Source organism: Epinephelus fuscoguttatus, linkage group LG20 (assembly GCF_011397635.1).
Source record: "Epinephelus fuscoguttatus linkage group LG20, E.fuscoguttatus.final_Chr_v1".
Classification (NCBI taxonomy): Eukaryota; Metazoa; Chordata; class Actinopteri; order Perciformes; family Serranidae; genus Epinephelus; species Epinephelus fuscoguttatus.
The window spans coordinates 38,870,551-38,891,767 of NC_064771.1; the positions used below are offsets into that span (position 1 = coordinate 38,870,551).

General features: G+C 42.8%; 1 protein-coding gene across 3 annotated transcripts in view; it reads left to right on the plus strand.

Annotated features, from left to right (window-relative positions):
• LOC125880381 (PH and SEC7 domain-containing protein 1-like) overlaps positions 1-20,873 on the plus strand; it is a 120,821-nt gene extending 99,948 nt beyond the window's left edge. For all 3 annotated transcript variants that reach the window (XM_049562773.1, XM_049562774.1, XM_049562775.1), the window contains 6 exons: positions 3,662-3,849; positions 5,628-5,698; positions 7,583-7,740; positions 10,188-10,332; positions 13,975-14,118; positions 14,234-20,873. In XM_049562773.1, the coding sequence (XP_049418730.1) occupies positions 3,662-3,849; positions 5,628-5,698; positions 7,583-7,740; positions 10,188-10,332; positions 13,975-14,118; positions 14,234-14,506 (979 nt within the window). In that variant the 3' untranslated portion in view covers positions 14,507-20,873. The remainder of the gene's footprint in view (positions 1-3,661; positions 3,850-5,627; positions 5,699-7,582; positions 7,741-10,187; positions 10,333-13,974; positions 14,119-14,233) is intronic.
• Positions 20,874-21,217: the final 344 nt, after the last annotated feature.

Consider the following 21,217-nt stretch of genomic DNA (forward strand, 5'->3'; position numbering starts at 1 on the left):
AATATAAATTGAGATAAAACAAAAATAGATGACAAAACATAACAATTTGATATTGAATACAAACTAAATAAATACGGGCTTGTATATAATAATATGCAATAAAATGACATTTAAAATACTGATGATAAAATGTTTAAGAAATGGCAATAAAACAGTAATAAAATAAAACATGTAAGAAACAAAAGAGGTGTCACAAGACAAGAATATATAGCAAACATAGATGATAAAATATTTTACAATTTTTTTCAATTCAAAAATAATAAAATTGATAAACACAAATAAAAATTGAGTTATTGGACAAAAAAAGATTACAAAACAAAAAAAGGTGTTAAACCAGTAATAATATATAAAGATAAATAAACAAGGGCAGGTAGGCTGGAATGTAGGGATGAAATATGGTATTAAAACAAAACAGTAATAAATAAATAAGAACTAAGAAATAAAAGAGGGGTCAGCAGATGAGTTGTACATTAAGATAAAAACAAAAATAGATGACAAAACATTTAAAAGTTGGTGAAGAAGCAGTGATGAAATTAAAAAAGGAGCTAGAAGAAAAGAATTAAATAAATAATAATAATAATTAAATATTAAAATAAAATAAAACACAAATAAAAGGGGTTAGTAGGCAGGAATATACATCGAGATTAAATCACATTTTAAAATGATAAAGTAAATAAAAGGGGGTTAGTAGACGAGGATATACAGTAAATACACAGCAAGAATGGATCATAAAATGTTGGAAACAGTAATAAAAAATAAAGTTAAAAAGAGGCTGTAGACAAGAATATACAATGAGAGAAAATAAAAGGCTTTATAAACCATTAACAATGTTAAACTAATAAATCAAACATGAAAAAATAGTCAAATGTGGAGCTATAAGATAAAAACAAAATGAAATGAAGAAATACAACAAAAATCTTCATCTGAAAAAAATAGACGAACATAAAGAGACTTGTTTTGTTGTGCAGGAAACACACACACATGCGCACACACACCCACACACAAACACACACACACACGCACACAAACACACACACACACACACACACACACACACACACACATACGAGAGGGTAGTTAGAAAGAAATGAAGCAGCAGTCATCAGAATCCTCATTTACAAAGATGGCTCCTGGAGGCCCGCTCCTAATGAGCGATGTGCTGCGAAACCTCTCATCCGGCAGCAACAGCTCTCAGCCTGGAAACTTGTTTTAGTAAAGATTTTTATATTGGAGACGTTTCACTGCTCCAGTGTCAGACTGTAAAACTCTTTAAAGTTATGATTGTAGGGATCATTAGAACATACTGTAGGTGTCACTTTGTCAGCTTTGTCCAGTGATGATGCTGTGTTTCCTCATCACTCATCTGACAGGAAAACTTCCTGGATCATATAATGAACAGAAATAAAATAAATTAAACATTCTCAAATTTAAAAAAAAAGAAAAAAAAGGGGGGGGGGGGGGGTAGTCGACAAAAAACTGAAAGATAAACACAAATTAAGACATTCATGCTCTAAACAGCTAAATAACTTTAATGTTTATCAGTTAAACAATTTACACTGCACTCACTTATGAACGTGGTGAGTCCAGTGTTGTTATGACTGACAGGTGGTCAAAATTAGGGGCGTGAATATAGACAGTGCAGGCAGTGTGAATGCACTGGGGCTCCTGGCGTGGAGGGGCCCCTGGAGAGAGCTGGCCCTTGCAAGTGATTCAGATTGTCACCTTGAAAATATACCAAAGAATATTTTTAATTTAAAAATGGTGCCATTTCCTATACATGTCCTCAGAAAGGTAAAAACCCCTCTAGTTCAAGTTCAAGAATCTTTATTATCTCCTAGAGGCAATTAGTTCCACAGCTAGCAGTTAACAACATAGAAACAAATATATATGTCGAGACAACGCACACATTGAGTCAAGACAAGTCTTTTAAAAGTCTAATCGCTGCGGGGACAAATGAATCCCTCAGTCTATTTGTCCTGCATCTCTGCAACAGATATCTGCGTCCAGACGGAAGCAACCTGAACCCTCCACGAGGCAGCAGGTGGTGTTGATGGTGATCTGGATCTGCCAGGGTCAGTCTGGCCTTTTGCACCAACCTCACCTTGTGCAGATCAGTGAGGCTGCTTATTTACTGCACACCCCGACAATCCCCAACAGTTTGTTCCTGTTCTTACACGTTGAAAGTCTGAACAAGCAGATGAAGTGAGTCCATAAAGAGTAGACTCCACATTAAAACTACCGAGCTGCTGATGAGCCTTCTTACAAAGTAAATCCACATGGGCTTCATCAAGAACAGTTCCCAGGTATTTATACTGGTTTACAATTTCAACATTTACACCAGAAATGACCACAGGTAATGTAACTGCACTGTTCTTTGTAAAATCAGTAACAGTCTTCCTCTGCAGAGGGAGTCAACAGGGAAAATGTTTCAGTTCTCTCTGAGCATTTTCAGGACTTTTCATCGTCTCAGAATTTAAGTCTCATCATAAATCATCTGTTGTGTTATTGCTTTAAGGTTTGCTGGGCACCAGTGATTCACGGGTTGACCCACAACCTGCAGGTCAGGTGGTTCGGGGAAGCTTGTAACAAAATATCCCAGGTTTAAGCCGGGCAGGTCGGGCCGGGTGGTGCCATGGTTAGCACTGTCACCCCAGAGCAAGAGGGTTCCTGGTTCGAACCCCAAGGTGGGGCTTCTGTGCGGAGTTTTCTGCGAGTACTTCGGGTACCTCAGTTCAAAGACATGCAGGTTAATTGGTGACTCGAAACAGCCGAATGGTTTGTCTCTATGTGTCAGCCCTGTGACAGTCTGGTGACCTGTCCAGGGTTTACCCCGTCTGTCACCCACTGTCAGCTGGGATAGGCTTCAAACACAAGATGGCAGCAGCCAAAATGCCGAACTCAAGGCTTCGAAACAGGCGTCCACAAAGCAATAGGTGGCTATGTGCACTTCTTTTATACAGTGTATGATTAATGCATATGTTTGGGGGCAGGGCGGGCGGACAGGCTGTCGTAACGGCCGAGTTGGTGTCAGTTTCAAACCCCCTGACCTGCACATCTCTACTTTGCACCGTCCTTTCTTGGTGAGTCTGTAAAGCCTGAACTTTTGTTGCAAACTCTTTCTCACCTCTACGAGGCTTCAAGAGAAGAAAGAGGAACTGTGATGCGTCGGCATTTCTAAGAGGAGTCGACCCCCCCTGGGTAAAGATGCCCCTGTTTTTCACCTCAAAGCTGGAACAAGAAAGATGGTGTCACTCTGTAGCTGTGGTACTTTTTGATCAAGGAGAGTGGAGACTTGTGCTCCTCAGGAGAACTGGAGCAGGAAAACACACAATTACAGCTTTGAAGGCAGCTTCATTCACTCAGGTCTCTGCCTCCAGAGATACATGATGCTTTGTAAATGTCTTGTGCAACAATAAAGCTGTGCCAAGACGCCAGCAGTGGACGTTGGGTATTACTCATGTGTTCTGTATGAAATGAAAAAGTTTCAGCCAGTAAGTGTGTGAAACCTCTCGTCCTGTTCTGTAACAAGCACAGAGTGAGAGGCGAATGGACAGGATGAATGATGATGTGTTTATTCGCGTTTGCTAATGAGACATGACACATAAGTGTTGATCACCATGGGATCTGTTTATTTATTTATTTATTTATTTTGTCTCCATAGCGACGAGGAAGAGCTGCGGAAGTCGTTTTCGGAGCTCGGGGACAGCCTGTGTGACTCCACCGCCTCCAGATCTGTGAAGGGGGAGGGCAGCAGCGGGAGGACGGAGGAGACGCAGCCAACCGGATCACTGCTGTACAAGAATGGGTTCCTGGTTCGCAAAGTCCACGCAGACTCAGACGGCAAGAGAAGTGAGAAGCATCAGACTTTTATTGTTTACATGTTCCCATCACTCAAATAGCAAAACAATCTCACCTTAAGGTCGATTGACCTTTGGTCATCACCAGCAGATAAAGTCTGCTCCATCCTCCCAGGCAAAAAGTGGTAAACATGAAATGATATAATCCAAGTTCAACAAAACAGGACTACAGTACAGTTGAGTCCAGCTGTGATGTCATGTTCAAGACTGTATTTTCTGAGTTATAATATAAACAATGAGAGAACATGAAACAGTCAGACGAAAGGCTGCATCTGGTAGCAACAATAACAAGCAAAACTACAACAGCAAAACTATATCAAAACATCTGTTTGAAAACTCTCACACAACTCATGCAGTTTAATCCAAACCTCATTTATCCACCTGTGTGTTCAGCACTTCTCAGACGGCCCGTTATGACCTGAACTGAGCTAGAGTTAAGGCTGCTGTCAGCCCTAGAGTGGTCTCCTCTGGTCTGAATCAGGGACTCATGTTGTTCCAAAGTTGTGTAATTGCCTAGAGTTGGTTGGTGTTCTCACGGCAGCATTTACAAGAGGACCAGATCAAATGCCTTGTGTGAGAAAGCTGCTCTTGATTGGTCAGAATTTCCATGTGGGAAAAATCCAGGAAGTAAAGCAAACGTTGAAGAAGAGTACACTTGCAAGATAAATGTGACACTTTCTAATGTCACAATGGAGGGACAACTACGCAGGTTGATGTTAGCGCTGCTCATCGTGGACTATATTGCTGTCATTGTTCATTTTAGTCAAAGCATACAGTTTGAAAACGAGGCAAACGCGGCTCCAACTAGAAAACAATGTTTTGATGCATTGGATGTGCTGAATGTGCATATTAAGGCAGTACAGGAGGAGGTGCACATTAATAATCCTCCAGGACTGTAACATGCTCATGTTTAACACAAACAATGTGTCATGTGACTGCAGTTGCTTCACATCCAGGTCGCAACACCTTCTCACCACAAACCAACCGCACCAGAGTTCCTTTGGAACCAGACTGACACCACCTCTTCAAGAAGGTCTCAGTCCAGTTGGTTTGGTGTGTTCACACCTGCACAAACGAACCGCACTGACACTGAAGGGGCAAACACACTGGAGTTTGACTGAACTGAACCAGACAGGGCAGCTGTGACAGCACCTTAAACTTATCAGTGCTGTTACTCTTGTGCTGGTCCACCACTGCCTCAATCAGTTAGTTTGTTTGAGTTGTTGTGTGACTGTGGTGTTTTGAAGAGTTTGAATTCATTGAAGTTGCACAATAACACAAAGTGACTTACCGATCGGGGCAGCGGTGGACCAACAACAAGGCACAATTCAGCAAGGTCAAGTTACTGTTTTTGTCAGTGGCGTTTGGCTTTAAAGAGAGCGTTGATAAGTTTCTCTTTTAGTTCAGGTGCCTGTAGTAACAGGCCGTCTGTCTGGGAAGTGCTGAGCATACGACTGGATAAATGAGACTTGGATTAAACTGTCTGTAAACAGATGTTTCAATATAGTTCTGCTGTTGTGGAGCTTTCTGTTGTATCACATGATCTTCCTCTGCAGCTGGAGTTGACATTTGTGTTTATATTTTAATTACCCACCTCTTTCCTTTTATATTGTTTCTAGGTTTATTGTTAATGCTTATGACGTAGTGTCCTCTTCTGTCACAAGTGTTTCTGTTATTAGTGTTAATTAGTGTTAAAGACAAACTAACAGTGTGATTGTGTCTATGTCCATAAGGACAGATGTGATATTAACCCTTTCCTCCTCCTCACAGCACCAAGAGGGAAAAGAGGCTGGAAGACCTTCTATGCCATCCTGAAAGGGTTAATCCTCTACCTGCAGAAAGTACGTCCCTCACATTTTACACTTGTAAAACCTGCTGCGTGAGAAACACTTTGAAACAGCTGCTACTTTATATTCATTATTCAGCCTTTATAATGACAGGTGACTGCATCTCCATCAACATTCTGCTTTACTTTCATAGCAGAAACAAATCTGTAACTGACGGTGAAGCTTTGCTAAATGTTCTTCTGTATCAGGTCGGCTGCTTTCACATAATCCCCAAAATGCTTTACGTCAGCCGGTCTGAGCCCATTTCCTGTTTACATGTCTAGAAGGTGCGATGACGTCATGTCCTGGCTTTTGTGTCCTGGCCAAAAAAGTGTCCGTAGCAACTGAATATCAAACTGTCTGGTGCTAAAATGTTGGGATCAAATGTCAAAGGTCAGCCTTGAGTTTTGTTTACTTGGTCTTTGATTAGATTGCTCCATAATTAACATAATTTAATCAGTTTTTCACAGTATTTTGTTCAGGCAAAGATCATTAACATCTGACAACACAGCGCATAAAGAAAAACTCAGGAAATACAATTTAAATAAATATATTTGGCTCATTGTCATAATATTGAGCCACACATCTCCACAGTTAACATGCCTGTTAGTAACACACCTGATTGAAGCATCTCTGTGTTCCAGCTGGTGCAGACGACAGAGCTGACACACACAGAGTCAGCATTCAGACGATTAACACGTTAAAATGTTAGAATAACGTGACACCTGCAATCCTACCGGCATGTTCTTTATTTCACCCAGTTTTGACCCAGAAATTAAATTAAGACAAAATCCCACCCACAAAACTGTTATTTTGCAGGTCACCTGTAGGGTACTTGGTTACCTGAGCCAATCCAGGACTCTGCCTTTAACCTAACAACTGACATCACGCCAAAACACGAGCAAAACACTCAGGGTTTTATTCTGACACTGGAAATTTGTCTGTGACAGTGAGATTGCTTTAAAAGTCGTTTGGTGTGCGGCCGGCAGTAAATGTCACTGAGTCTTAGTTTATTTAAATTTTCACTTCCAGTTGTGGGAATTCATTAAACATTTTTTAGAACTTTATATTTCTGTGACATCAACCTGTTTCATGTTTACATTTCTCTGTGTGATGTCAAAGCATCAAATGAGGGATCAGATAAAGCAGTGGTTCTCAACTGGTGGGTTGGGACTCAACAGTGGGTCGCGGATTCACAAATCTTTTGTGAAATATTGTAAAAAAAAAAATTAAAAATTTTTATGACCTTTTCTTAAAGTTTTACGATTTTTGGAATTTCTGGAATTTCTCAATTATGGGATCAATAAAGGTGTATCTTATCTCTTATCTTATCTTTTGTCTCAAAATTTAATGTATTGTTCTCAATATTTTGACTTTTTTTGCAAAATTTTATGATTTTTCCTTGAAATCTTACTTTTTCTAAAAAACTTACAACTTTTTTCTAGAAATATTTTCTAGAAATTCTCAAAATGTTAGTCTGTATATAACATTCACTAGTCAATGCAAAGATGATTAATAGACACGAATATGCGCCAAAAGACTACTGTATTTCATGACAAGATTTCAAGGAAGTGTCTGTGAAATAGATTTGAGAGGAGAGTCACACTGAGGAAAAATGTGGGTCCTGAGGATAGACCAGTTGAGAACCACTGAGATAAAGTATGTTTTGGTACTGGCCCAGAAACCGACCCAGAGACTCAGTCACTTGTTTTCAGTCTGTTTCTGCTTTCAATGCAGCCCTGATGTGTTCATGCAGCCCTGATGTGTTCATGCAGCCCTTCACTCTCATGCTGCTCCTTTAATAAAATATGTTCTTACTCAGCTCTCTGACTTTAATAAGTGTTAGCCCCCCTGGTGTTAATCATAGCATTCATCTCTTATTTATAACCGTCCTGCCAGGGGGAGTACAGGCCTGATAAACAGCTGTCTGAGGAGGACCTGAAGAACGCTGTGTCTATCCACCACTCTCTGGCCATGAAGGCTTCAGACTACAGCAAGAGGCCCAACGTCTTCTACCTGCGCACCGCTGACTGGAGGGTGTATCTCTTCCAGGCACCGTGAGTCCTGTTTTATGTTCCTCACTGAGCTGAAGCCATATGTGGAGAATTAAACACACGCTGCACAGTTATCCCTGCCTGCAGTGTGTAGCGTGTGTGTGTGTGTGTGTGTGTGTGTGTGTGTGTGTGTGTGTGTGCACAGACAGCTGCATCTGCAGCAGACCTTAAAATTCAGACCATATCTAATGGGATAAAGAGAAACTTTAATCACAGCCTGCACAGATGGACTCCTGTCTTATCTCCTGTCTGCTCGAGCCATGTTTCTGTCTCTCTGTCCAAACACACAGTATGTGGTCAAAAGTATGTGGACACCTCTCCTTATCCATATTTGCACACTTTTTGGTCCAGAGATTTGGGCTGATCGGCCCTGAGGCCCCAAGGCCCCGAACATTAGTGCTCCACTGTACAGTCAGGGGCAAATTCACAAAAGGATTACATAACTAAACCTGCACAAAAAATACAAAGAGAAATGTTTAATTCTTGTAGCACCCACAAAGAGTGAAATGCACCTCTACCTGCTGCCAAGCAAACGGCCTCTCAGGGCTCTTGTGCTGCTCGCTCATATTCTAAATGAGGTAATATGTATATAGTTGATGTAACATGTGGCGCAGCTAATAGCCACACACAGTTACAGTGAAATTATTAACATCTTCAGAGTGCTGCTGAGAGCTGCGGAGGATTTATAAGGGGTGTCCTTCTATCAGAGAAGCCTGTGAGGCACTGAATGATATTTTTTCTTGTGTCCTCCGGTTCAGATTATGCCGTCCTCTTTTACAGTCTGAAGAATGAAACACCAACAGCACTGACAGACTGGGATATTAAATCCCAAATACACTTTCTCTCTGACAGGTTTAAATTTGTTGCCTGAAGTTGTGAGGAGACTCTCTGCACCTCATCTGTCAGGACATGTAGCTCACAGCCTGAAAAATTTTTCTTTTTCTCTCTGTCGTTGTTCTTCCTGCTGCGTCAACGTTTATACTTTGCCACATGGCTGATTAAAATTAGATGCTATCTGCAGCTGCAGTCTTTGTGATTTTATATGTCAGTGTGTCAGGTTGCACTTCAGTCACCAGGTCACTGTTCATCTGCAAAATTTGCGTTGTTATCCAGTCTTATTACTAGAGTATAGTACGTCCGCACGGTGTCGGTACCCATCCCTGTTCATGTACGGAATCAGGATTTTTTGCCATAGAAGTGTGGAGTTTGTGAAGTGTGTTATTGCCCCCAGTTATACCAAGCACCTCACTAGCTTTAGCTAAGCCTGCTGCCACATTAGTTATAGTGACTACCTACAGAGCATCATCATCATCATCATCATCATCTGATAGATCTGATCACATGAGAGGACTTTAACTGTCTCACCTGGGAAACTATTGAAACTTGTGAATGATGATAAAGATGGTGATGCTAAACAAAGTATCCCACTTAAACTCAAAAACAGAAACAAGAGTACAACATCTTTTGTTTCACTGTGGCATTTACCTTGTGCGCAAGGTCTGCTCCTTAAAGACCTGGTTTATCCAGAGCTGGACTGGTCTGCTCAGAGCTCTGAGCTAACACCTCTGGGATGAACTGGACTGTGAGCCAGACCTGATCCCCAACATCACTGATGCTCTTGTGTCGACGGGGATCAAACCTGTGCAGCAGGTGCAACATGTGATGGAAAGACTGAAAGAGTGGAGCTGTCAGAGCAGCAGATCAGTGCCAGTAGTTTTGGATAGATGGGTAAAATACCATGCTGTCCACATACTTCTGGCCATGAAGTGTAGCAGTAGCGGGCTAATCACAGCTGAGCACCCAGCCCCAGCTGACAACATGCGGCGGCAGCTGCACACATGTGGCCACAGTGCGCAGAACACATGCAGAGAGCACATGGATCAATAGACATGGTGAACAGGATGTACTGTAGATACAGTACGTGGACGTGAGGAGGGAAGGTGGAGGTGTGCATGTGTGTGTTATCAGGAGCCAGGCACATGAGTGGCCACATGTTTCAGCCCCCAGGAGGACACAGGCTCTGTGCTCCAGTTGCAGCTTGCATTTGTCCCAGATACTGTACCCCTCTCTGTGTGTGTCTCTCTCTCTGTGTCTCCTCCTCCTCTTTGTCTCTCTCTCTCTCTCTCTCTCTCTCTCTCTCCCTGGGGATTTAAGCAAGGCTGTCTGATTCAATCTGATATTTCTCATGGGCCCCTAATGGCTCTGTGAGTGTGAAACAGGCCCTTTTCTCTCACGCATTAATTGGCTCCAAAATAATTTCTTTGTCAACAGCGAGGCTGCACTCTCTGATAATTATCCCTTTGATGTCGTCAGCTGGCCATGTGCTGATGGGAGCGTGTGTGTGTGTGTGTGTGTGTGTGTGTGTGTGTGTGTGTAACCACCGTGTCAGATCTGTTGGTAACGGCTTTTTGTGTGTGTGTGTGTGTGTGTGTGTGTATTATCCATCGCAGGAATGCGGAGCAGATGCAGTCTTGGATCACACGGATCAACACGGTGGCCGCCATGTTTTCAGCTCCTCCTTTCCCAGCAGCCATCGGCTCGCAGAAGAAGTTCAGCCGGCCGCTGCTGCCGGGGACGATGTCAAAGCTGTCGGAGGTAATGTGAACAGCTGTTTCCAGTGGTGGAGGAAGGATCCAGCAGCAGCATCAGATTCTTTACTTGAGAAAAAGTGCTCATACCCCACTGTGGAAATAGTAAAAGTCTTGTAAACGTTACTTAAAGTGTCTTATTTTCATGATGGATTCATCCGCTGATTATTTTCTCCAATAATCAATAGATTTATTTATTTATTTAAAAATAGACAGATTAGAGTCGAGGGCTGCTCTCTGACAGTAGATGAGTCCAGCCATCCATTAGTCCCGTTAGTCAACTTGAAATTCTTCAGCTGGGGGCGCCCAGTACCTCAGTGGGTAGGGCCGGCGTCCCACGTACAAAGGCAGTGTCCGTGCCACAGTGGCCGCAAGCTTGATTCCAGCCCATGGCCCTTTGCTGCATGTCATCCCCTCTCTCTCTTCCCCTTTCCAGCTTAATCTGTTCTGTCCAATAAAGGCAAAAGTAAGGCTACAGGACTATTCTGCAGCCATGTCTCAGAAGAAGTCTAAAGTTTGGCAGCAATTCAAACTTTGAAGGACAAAACTAACAAAGATAAACGGGAGGAGCCAGGAGGCCACCCTGCACTTATCTGGGCTGATTTACTGTACATATAATGCAGGCATTAAAGCCATTTACACGGCTATAATATGTGTCATGTAAATCTCTGCGTGGCCCGTCCTGCACACAGATGCATGTCTGCATGACTCTGTTGCATCTGACGATGTTCATGGCGTCCACATTTCTGATTGCTAGATCGTCTGTAGGGAAAAAATCTGATTCAAATATCAAAAGTCTGATCTGGGATCAGCCCTCATTGAAAAGTTTGTGTCTTAAATCTTGATCTGAAAAGTAACTGAAGCTGTCTGATAACTGTAGTGGAGTAAAGAGTACAGTATCTCCCTCTGACATGTAGTGGAGTAGAAGTTTAAGTGGCATTAAAAGAAAAGGTTCAATTACCTTAAATTTGTACTGAAGTACAGTACTCGAGTACTCAGTTACATTCTGTTCTGGGTATTTGTCGTCTCAGAGGGGCTGAACCTGCTGAGAGTCTCTGTGACATTCATCACAGCGAGTCGATGAGAACTCTTTCAAAATTAGAGTAATGATCCGTTGTGTTCGGCCATTTTCAGAAAGATTGCACACGTCATTTTTCACAACATAACAGCAGAGTAATTAGAATTAAATTTTCATGAATAAACATTCCACTTAACACCAACGTGATTTATCACTAGTGGTCACTAATGGTTTATGAGTGCAGGCATTTCATTCCTCATGTCGCTCTGTTGTGAAGAGAGAGTGGAAACACCTTTGGGATGTTTTACAGACAGTGTGAGAGAAAAATATTTCGCTTTAGTTATTTCTTCTAATAACAAGAGTATTGACGGTGTGGCGGTGTGCTTGTGGTTAAAGACGTTTGTCCCGTGATCACAAAATCCTTCTTCTGGGTCCAGCAGGGAACTTTGTTGCATGTCCCCCTCACTCCCTGTCACCTCTCCAAAAATGTGCCAAAAAAGGTTATTGAAACGACACTGTGTATTTATTACATATTGATATTTATCACCAGTGCGACATACAGGATTGTTTTATTACAAAAAAAACCCCAAACATAATATTTAGCTTCAGCAAATCGTAGATAAATATTGTATGCATTCATCAAGTCTGTCTACAAACACTGAAACCATAATAATTTCTCCTGCTCATACGGAACATTTGAGCCTTTGAAACCTGAGCATATTGGCTTGGGAAGAATGCAGCGAGCAACAAGAGGAGAAATGACCCCAAACATTGCAAGAAATGGGTAAAAAGAGAAAATTACAAACAAGAAAATTTGTAAAAAAAAAAACACACACAAACAGAATTTTAAACATATAATAATGATGATTTTTTTAAAACAAGCTTTCAATTGAATCATTTTCTAATTTCTAATTAATTTCTGTGGAACAATTCTTACCAAGTTGCTCGTTGCCTTTCTTCTCCATCTTTTTGAAAGAAATTTAGAAAAGAAAGAAAAGTAGTGTCACTCCAGGTTTCTCTTCCCTCCAGTGTGAGTGATGGGGGACAAACTCAGCCGACCTTTTCTGAGACAAAATGTCTTGAGAAGTTCATCTGAAGTTCATTTGAGGCTTCAGAAGTCTGATTTAGACAAATCAGTCGCAGATTTTTTTTAGTGTGAAATCCCCTCTTTGTGTTTCCGTCCTGAGCTGCAGTGCAGAGATGGAAACACAGAGAGGGAGTTTGGTGCTGAAGAGATGATAACTTTAATACTCAGACTGCTGAAGACTCGTATCGACTTAAGATAAACTTGTGATGCAGTTTATACAGAGCAGGAACTTTATCCCCATCCTTCACTGTGGAGACATCATCATTTAAGGTCCAGTAAGAACAACTGTGAAAGCGTTCAGGCGGGCACCTGACTGTTATTTTAAGACTGGCTTGAGAGGTGTATCTGTTGGTGATAGGTGCACATGTGGGCGGTGTAGTCAGAGCCGCAGCGGGATAAACAGAGGTGAAAATATTCAGATGCTTTACTTATGTAAAGTACTTAAACTGTCGGGCACAAAAAACCTTTCTTAAGTAAAAGTGTGTGTCAGTGAAACGTATGTTAAGTATGGAAGTAAAAGTAGATATTGTGCAGTCACATGTTCCCTCTCAGGGTTTTACTCTCTCTGATGATCACCGCTGCATTATTGTGTCTGTTGCATTTCTCAGCTGCAGATATTTTTACATATTATTGAGCAGTTTAATCCAGTGGGTTTCAAACTTTTTGTGCCCAAAGGAAACCAAAGGGCAAAAATCTCCAGGCACACACATATCTGATATGTGACATCCTCTGTAACATGTGTTATCACTCCTGTCCTGTCACCTCATCAGTGTTTGTTTTATTTACTAATATCAAATAACAGTTGACAGCCAAACATTACTGATGAAATATTTATCAACAAAATGATTCAAGAATTCATTTAAGCTTTTTAAAATTACACCAAAGCACCAACAACACATCCGTTTAAACAGGGAGTAATGTCAGATAATGTGTCACACACAGATGGTTCCACGTGAAGGTTTGTTTTTGTTTTTTTAATGACATGACATTTTATAAGGTAGAGTTTGTCCCTTTATTAGGAAATACGTGCACACAGCATACTGATGCAGTCAATTAAAAAATTCATTCATAACTTTTATTACAGGCCCAGTTCAATATTGCAGTAATAATGTGTGGTTATCACAGAATCCCACGGCACACCTGGATCGGCATCATGTCACACCATATATATGTAGTGTAGCTGTCCTGTGAGAACCACGTATGTCTGAGAAGTTTTTCAGCTTTGTGACGATGCATTTTCCAAACGATGATTTAAAAAGAGTTTATTTAGCTTAAGAAGGAGAATTTCCTCAACACATCAAGGAACACTTTGTCCTTCAGTTCATCACAAATATTCAACATCAGTACATCTGGAGATACGTGGTCTTCACTGGACAGGAAGGAACTAAAGCTGTGGCTTCAGTTTGTACTTTGTACTACAGTAAATGTACTTAGATTCCACCGCCGGGTAAAAATCAGGCATTGAAACCTTCTAATTAAAGAAAGCCGGTGTTTATGATTTCATTTCCTCCCTTGTGATGTCACTGATGACCTTGTGTTCACAGGAGGAGCAGATCAGATCCCATGAAGCTCGCTTCAGAACCCTCTCCACTGAGCTGGCCGAGCTGCGCTCCTACCCTCCTGATCGCAAGGTCAAAGGGCGCGAGCTAGAAGAGTACCGGCAGCGAGACGAGTATCTGGAGTTTGAGGTGAGCTGGATGTTGAGAGAGACAGAAATAGGACAGGCAGTGAGGCATTAAATCATCATTACAGCACTGCAGCTCTCTCAGCTGTCTCTCTCTCTCTCTCTCTGCATCTTTATAGAAAACACGGTACGGCACTTACGTCATGCTGCTGCGGGCTAAAATCCGGAGCGGCGAGGAGGACCTGTCTGTGTTTGAGTCCCAGCTGCTGGAGGACAACGGGCTGCAGAGGGCTCACTCCAGCCCCACGCTGCAGGACAGCAGCCAGGCCAGCCAGATCAGCCAGGCCAGCAGCACCAGGGACGGAGGCAACAGCAGTAAAGCCAGCGGCTGCAGCAGCAAGCTTCGACAGGAAGGCCAGAGACACAGCTACCGGCAGGCCGTCAAGAAGTGAGACGGGGCGGGGGCGCCGGGAGCGGCACAGCGTTGCACTGCCAGCGGCAGGCTGTCTCCCTGCATAGGTTTTTATTTGAGATCCAGGAGGGTTTGGAGCTCTGCTTGAAGGGGGAGCAGGAGTGAGGGTCCACCCCACGCCCTCCCCCGAACCATGACGCCCTACCCGGCACCCCAATCTTCTCATCGAACAGAGGAGGTGCAGATCCTGTGAGTGGCTGAGAAACACCAGCGAGGACGTTGGTGCAGGAGGTGGGAGGAACGGCTGGGAGGTCACAGGTCTGCAGAGACGAGGTGTCTTTGAGAACTGGGTGCGGCAGCAGACTGAACTGTGCAGCGAGATCCAGAGAAGTGCTTATAGATCGAACACGGCACCACACGGGGACGTACATCCAGCATCCTTTCCTTTTCTCCCCTTTGGTTCTTTGGAGGCACCTCTCCCGCCACCTTCTCCCGCCACCTTCTCCCGCCTTTTTTCTTGACCTTTCACTCAGTTTTGGGACCAAACATTTTAGAACATCACATTTTAGACGACTCAGTTGAATTGCTACACTGACATGAAGCGCTGTAACAGTCACTAGACTTCATCACCAGGGTCTTACGGAGCCATTTTACATTCCAGCTCCTTGTTTTTGCCACATCACCGCGGTGTGTTCACATTCCACACAGGAGCCAGACATCACAGCTTTTAGCTCACTGAAGGTGGCATCAGGTTGGGACGGTGCACAACACGTGGTGAGGAAGTGTTGAGGTGTGGCTGCGGAACACGGTGACACGGTGCAGCTCCTCTTTTCTCTCGTCACTGACGGCCGGTTCGAGGCGTCAGTAGAACTTGACAGTACTCCTGATATGCAGCAAAATGCATCTCATCTAGAGACTTTTGTTTTGTTGCTCTACTTGAACAGGTGGTCTCTTTCCCAGTTGCTTTGGCTTCTGTCCCGTGGTGTGCTTCTGTTCTCTTTCTATTTCTTGGCCGAATGTTGTTTTTCTCCAGTGATCCGCATGCCTGCATCCAGCACTGCTTCTTTTAGGCCTTTTACTACTTTGAGGGCAGCAAACGTTGCTCTCCGGGGTCCTTTTTCTCCTCATGCCGGTACCATAGCCAACACATGTAATCTGCGTCTGTACTTATAGCCTCTCATTTATAAACCCTATTTTAACACTCACCAGGCAGACCCTGAATGTTCTTGTTTTTTCAATATTTTTACGGTATTTTACAGTCGTTTGTTGATGTTGAACCTCCTGTGTACGTCAAGTGTATGATGAAATATGATATTGAAAATGTAAAATATGTTACCCATACTCTTTGTAAACATCCAGGATGTGTTGTACATATATATAGCGCACCGTCAGCTTATATTGTAGGATATATGACGTATATATATTTACAATATATTCAAACACACTATTGTGAAGATGCATTAGGTGCACTCTCTTGTAAGTCCTAAAAGCGCTACACGATAATCATGTGTTTTTTTCTTACATGGTAATAATTCAGCACAATATGAGTATTATAGTGACGCCTATGTACCTATCAGAGATTAGTAGGTGATGGAGGGGTTGTGACGGGGTCTCACACACACACACACACACACACACACACACACACACACACATGTGGCGGTGAAATAAAGCTAAGTCATGTGATTTCAGCCGCTGTGGGAAATGATCCAAAGACAGCGCATGGTTGGCTAGCATGATTTAAAGGGATCAGGGTTGTTGTCAGAGATGCATGAAAAAGGTGGGGAATGTATTATACAAAAAAAAAGGGAGGAGCTCCTGGTGTAGGAGGGTGAGGGCGGCCTGGTTTATGTTTTGGTTGGTAGCCATAAACGCCTCATAGCATCATAGCCATTCTCTACTCAGGCTTTAAAGTGACACCTTGAGCAGCTGCAGTGCCGGCGTCCAACCAGCAGGGAGAGCTGTCCACATTTTTTCAGCCATAATCACACCTGCTGCACCTGCAGTGAATATGCATGGCCACTCACCTGAAGGGTGGGGGCGGGTATCGCAGGGCTAAATGACACAACACCTGTTTGAGTCTGTTTCAGTGTTCGTCCATCTCGCCGTCTGTTGTGCAGCGTGTGCAGCGTGTGCAGCGTGTGCAGCGTGTGCATGCTGCCACTGAGCTGGAGGCAAAATTATCCAGCCAGCTGTCGTGTCGTCTGAAGCTTCCTCCACCCAGCGTCAGTCCCCATGTTGTTTACTCTAAATGTGAATTTGTTTTTGGAACACTTGATGAAATATTCAGGCTCAGTGTTTGCCTCCTGATCACGTTCTGCCTGCAGCTTCAGAGCTGAGACATAACTCCATCGACAGAAAGTCAGTCAGCACTTTTGTTTGAGTCGCTCTTCAAGCAAAAATGCAAAACATTCCCAGTTCCAGCTTCTTCTGAGTGTTTCCTTCTTTTCTGTGTTGTGTGTGACAGTGACTCTGGGTATCTTTGGACAAATGGAGCACAGTGGAGACACTTGTGACTGCTGTTTTCACTGCTTTCTCAATTTGGTCCACCAGATGTTTTATCGATAACAGTGATGGGTGGAAATCGATTCTTTATGTCCAGTATGAACCGGCTCAGACTGTCGAACCTCCCAGTGATCATGAACCCCTCTCCAGTCGAGACCTTAGGATAGTGAAGGAATGACCCGCCCTGCGCTCCCTCTGATTGTCTGGTACTCTTTGCCTTTGTTGGTTGGACTGGTGAGGGTTAGGCTAAGAGTGTCAGGGTGAGCCGATCAGAGGCACAGTGACGCAGAACATCCCAAATGCACCACCAGCCAGGGCCGATGGTGCATTCACTTGCTCCTCAGATGCTTGTCCTTCCAATTTCAGTATGTTCATGAGCTTTAGGGCTGCGTTCAGATTTCTTTTCTTTTTCTTTCCAATAATCAGATGGATTTGTGTGTCCAGACATCACCAACCTCTCTGTATGGGTTGCTGTGGTAACAACGTAGAGGTCATTGACTATGTAGCTGGTTCCAATGTGAAAAACTGAGGTCCATAACTTTTCCATCCAAACAAATGATTTTGCTGTCAATCCACAGACTGCTGTTCCTCATGTTGTCCTCTTTAGCACTCTGTTAGCAGCAGCATGGATCTGCTCAAAGACACTTTGAAATCCGATCCAGACTGAGACACATCCGTAAACACAGATTGGAATTGGAGTCAACCACCTCCAAATGTGGTTTGGATCAGATTTTAAAAACTTCATGTGGTTGTCTTGTTGTCTCGACCTCCCAGAATCAGTCTGGATGTGCCAAAACACACTTTGGGCTGACAGTCTGAACGAGGCCTCAATCATGATGTGTCGAAGAAAACAACAACAGCAGAGGAAACAGATCAGCTGAGACCTGAAATGTGATTATTATTCCGACGCCACATGAATGCAGCACAGGCCTGAGGAGGTCACTGGGACGTCGGCTACTTGCTCCTCAAAAGTGGAAAGCTGAATCAATGCATTGAAATCTTTGTTAGTGTAAATGTAGACGTGATGACTGGGAGGTTGTGTTGAACGTGCACGTGCCATAACGAGGTGTCACAGAGACGCTGACACTGTGTATTGCAAAAATGATCAGAACTCAAAAGGTCTGAGAGGTTCGACAAGTTCACATGAATCGATCGGAAGACACAGAATCGATCGGCCCGTCACTGATCGATAACGAGTTTATTACTCTCATCTTTATCTCCTCTGCTCCTCTCGTCTCTCGTCTCTCCTTCACCTCAGTCACTTCTCAGTCAGGTGTTTTTTAAAAAAAGGTTGATGTTAATATTGTTGCCATGGCTGACATCTTGTACCTTTCAGCAGTTATATAACTCCACATCACGGCTCTGTATTTATTAATAGTGTTTGACTCTGCTGTTTATAATGTGGCCAAACTGTCAGACTCATGCTGAGTGCCATTCATGGAGGAGGAGGAGAAGAAGAGGGGAGGTCTGATTCATTCTGTCAACCTCAGATAAACACTGATGTTTCATACATGTGAGGACACTCATCAGATTTGATCCTGGAATCTTACATTTAGTTTTATCTCACACATCAACGGCTCTCGTTCACATTTATCTCTAACTGGAAATCTTTTTGTGTCCCAGTATCATCTGATGTCACACAGTCCCCTAAATGCACCGTTTATAGCAATCGTTTAGCACAAATGTCACCAGACAGTCCACCCTGACTCTGTTCTAGAGCTTCTTCTTAATCCTTATCAAATTTCCCTTCATCCTTTAATTTGAGGTCAAGATTGAACTTTGAGCGCCGCCTGCTAGTTCATCTGGTAGAGCAGGCGCCCCGTGTACAAAGGCTGTGTCCTCGTCGCAGCAGCTGCAGGATTGATTCCACCTCACACTCACTATATCTGTCATGTCAAATAAAGGTAAACAGCTCAAAAAGATTATTTAAAAAAGAACTTTCAGTTTCAAATGTGTGAAATGTGTGCGTGAGAGCTGAAACAATTAGTCGGTCAAAAAGGAAATATTCTAATAGTTGATTCATCTCCATCTTTAAAGCTAAAGTGTCAAATATTTTCTGCTTCCAGCTTCTCAAATGTCAAGACTTGCTGTTATTCTTTAACATATATGACATTAAATTAAATCAATTTGAATGTTTGGACAAAAGCATATCGCCATCGACTGTCAGATTTTATATTTTTCACTATTTCTGACCGTCGTCCCGCTGCTCCACAGACTGAGGCTGACGACAGTAACTGTGCTCAACAAAATGTTTTGACTGTTCAGCCAGACGTGTTTTACAAAGACAAGTGATAATACTCGTATTAAATGGATCCTCTTTAAGTAGTTTTTATGCCTAAAAATCATGATCAGTGATTTGACCTTTGACCTCAGTGATGCAACTGTATTCACTAATTTAACTTTAACGGCTGTGCTGCTGATGTGAAGGCAAAGTGCAGTTTTTATTTTTATTAGATTCATTTTAATTTCATTTACAGACGTCTGTTTCAAGTTTAATTTTGTTATAACATTCACATCATCAGGTTTGAACTAAATTAGGACTCCTTGGCATCAATCATCATCTTCGTCACTGATCTTGCTCTGGCAGGGGTGCCAAACTACGGCGTGTGGCCAATCTGAGACCTGCTTTTAAGCTGGCCAGTGTCTCCTTTCTTTTTTTTGAATAAACTAGAATACGGCATGAGAATATTTCCAATAAATCACTCTGTGTGTGCATTTCACAGCCGCGTTTTAACACAATGTTGCTGTCACCTTGAGCAACGAGGCAACGAGGCTAACAGCCCCGCCACTGCATGTCATGATTCCAACACTAGTTCAGTTTTATTTATAAAGCCCAATATCACAGATCACAATTTGCCTCACAGCTGATCAGGAAAAACTCCACAAGAAACCCTTTACCTGGGAAAATGATGTCGCTACTTCACCCACACTGATTGACTCCTAGTCGATAAAAACTTAGACCTCAGTAAACGTGTTCATGGACCTGAAAAGACGCAGGATTGGGAAATACTTTTGTGATATGTGGCAGACCAGTAACCTGCTGTGATGTCAGATATGAAACTGTTCAGTGGCGTCGTGTCGTAACTTTGATAGTAAATTAATTTTCTGATCCACAAACATTGATTTTCTTGCCGTGTTACTGGTTGAGAACTGTTCATTTATTTGACCTGTAACCTCTTAAATGTTTCTGTACGTGTCCCACAGTCAAACACGTTTGGCCCCTGTGCTGAGGTCTTTGTCAAGTTATTATTTTATCCATAATATATTATGTTCTGGCAGTGACGCAGTGATACAACACGACCCCAACAGAATCTCTAGTAATATTATTACATCTACAGTGTTACACAACATGTGACCATCCGAAATAAACTGTTTTTATATTTTCAGTCATCCACACTGATTCACACTGGTCCACACTGATTCACACTGGTCCACACTGGTCCATACTGGTCCACACTGGTCCACTTCCACCAGTGTGCCAACCTAAAAACAGATGAGTGTTCTCAGCACAGGCTGTACGCTCTCCTTACACAGTATGGCTGGATGTGGTGTGTAAGACAGGCAGTTCTTCACAGATTCCACCTTGACAAACTCTCCAAGGTCCTCCCTTCCTCCTCCTCCTCCTCCTCTTCATCTCCCCATGTGTTGTCACCTCTCACTTACATCAAAGAGCAGCAGCAGGATCTCCATGGCACTGGTTAGCATGGAAATGACTGGTTCCCCTGGTGACGGCTCTCTGATGCTCGAGTGAAAGTCACCTCGTTGTCCTGCATTCACGGCGGCAGAATACCTCTGTTAAAGCAGCAGTGCATGCCTGCAGCCAGCTGTCCTCTACGAAATACTGTTTTCATTTATGCCCATGAACGCCTCGTTTCTGAATGTAAATAAAGCATGAGATATTATGGCCTGTTTTCATTTATACTATGATTAGAGTATTACATGAAGGGTTAATATTTAAGGTAGGTCAACTGTTTTTCTATTTGTTTTTTTTTTTCTCGTCCTTGAGCTCATGGTCTTTTTTTATTTTTTTATTTCTCTCAATGTGAATGAAGGAAATGGCTATATTTAACGCTGTCGTACGCTGTTGTGTTTTAGAGACTCGAGCCGGCTCATACGAATCTTTTTACACGTAGAGGTCTGGTCTGATCCATCTCAGTGTTTTTTAGACTGGTGCAGGTAAGGCAATGTTCATCTAATGCTACACACACAGTGAGCTTCACGTGTCACTGCCTTGTTATAACTCACC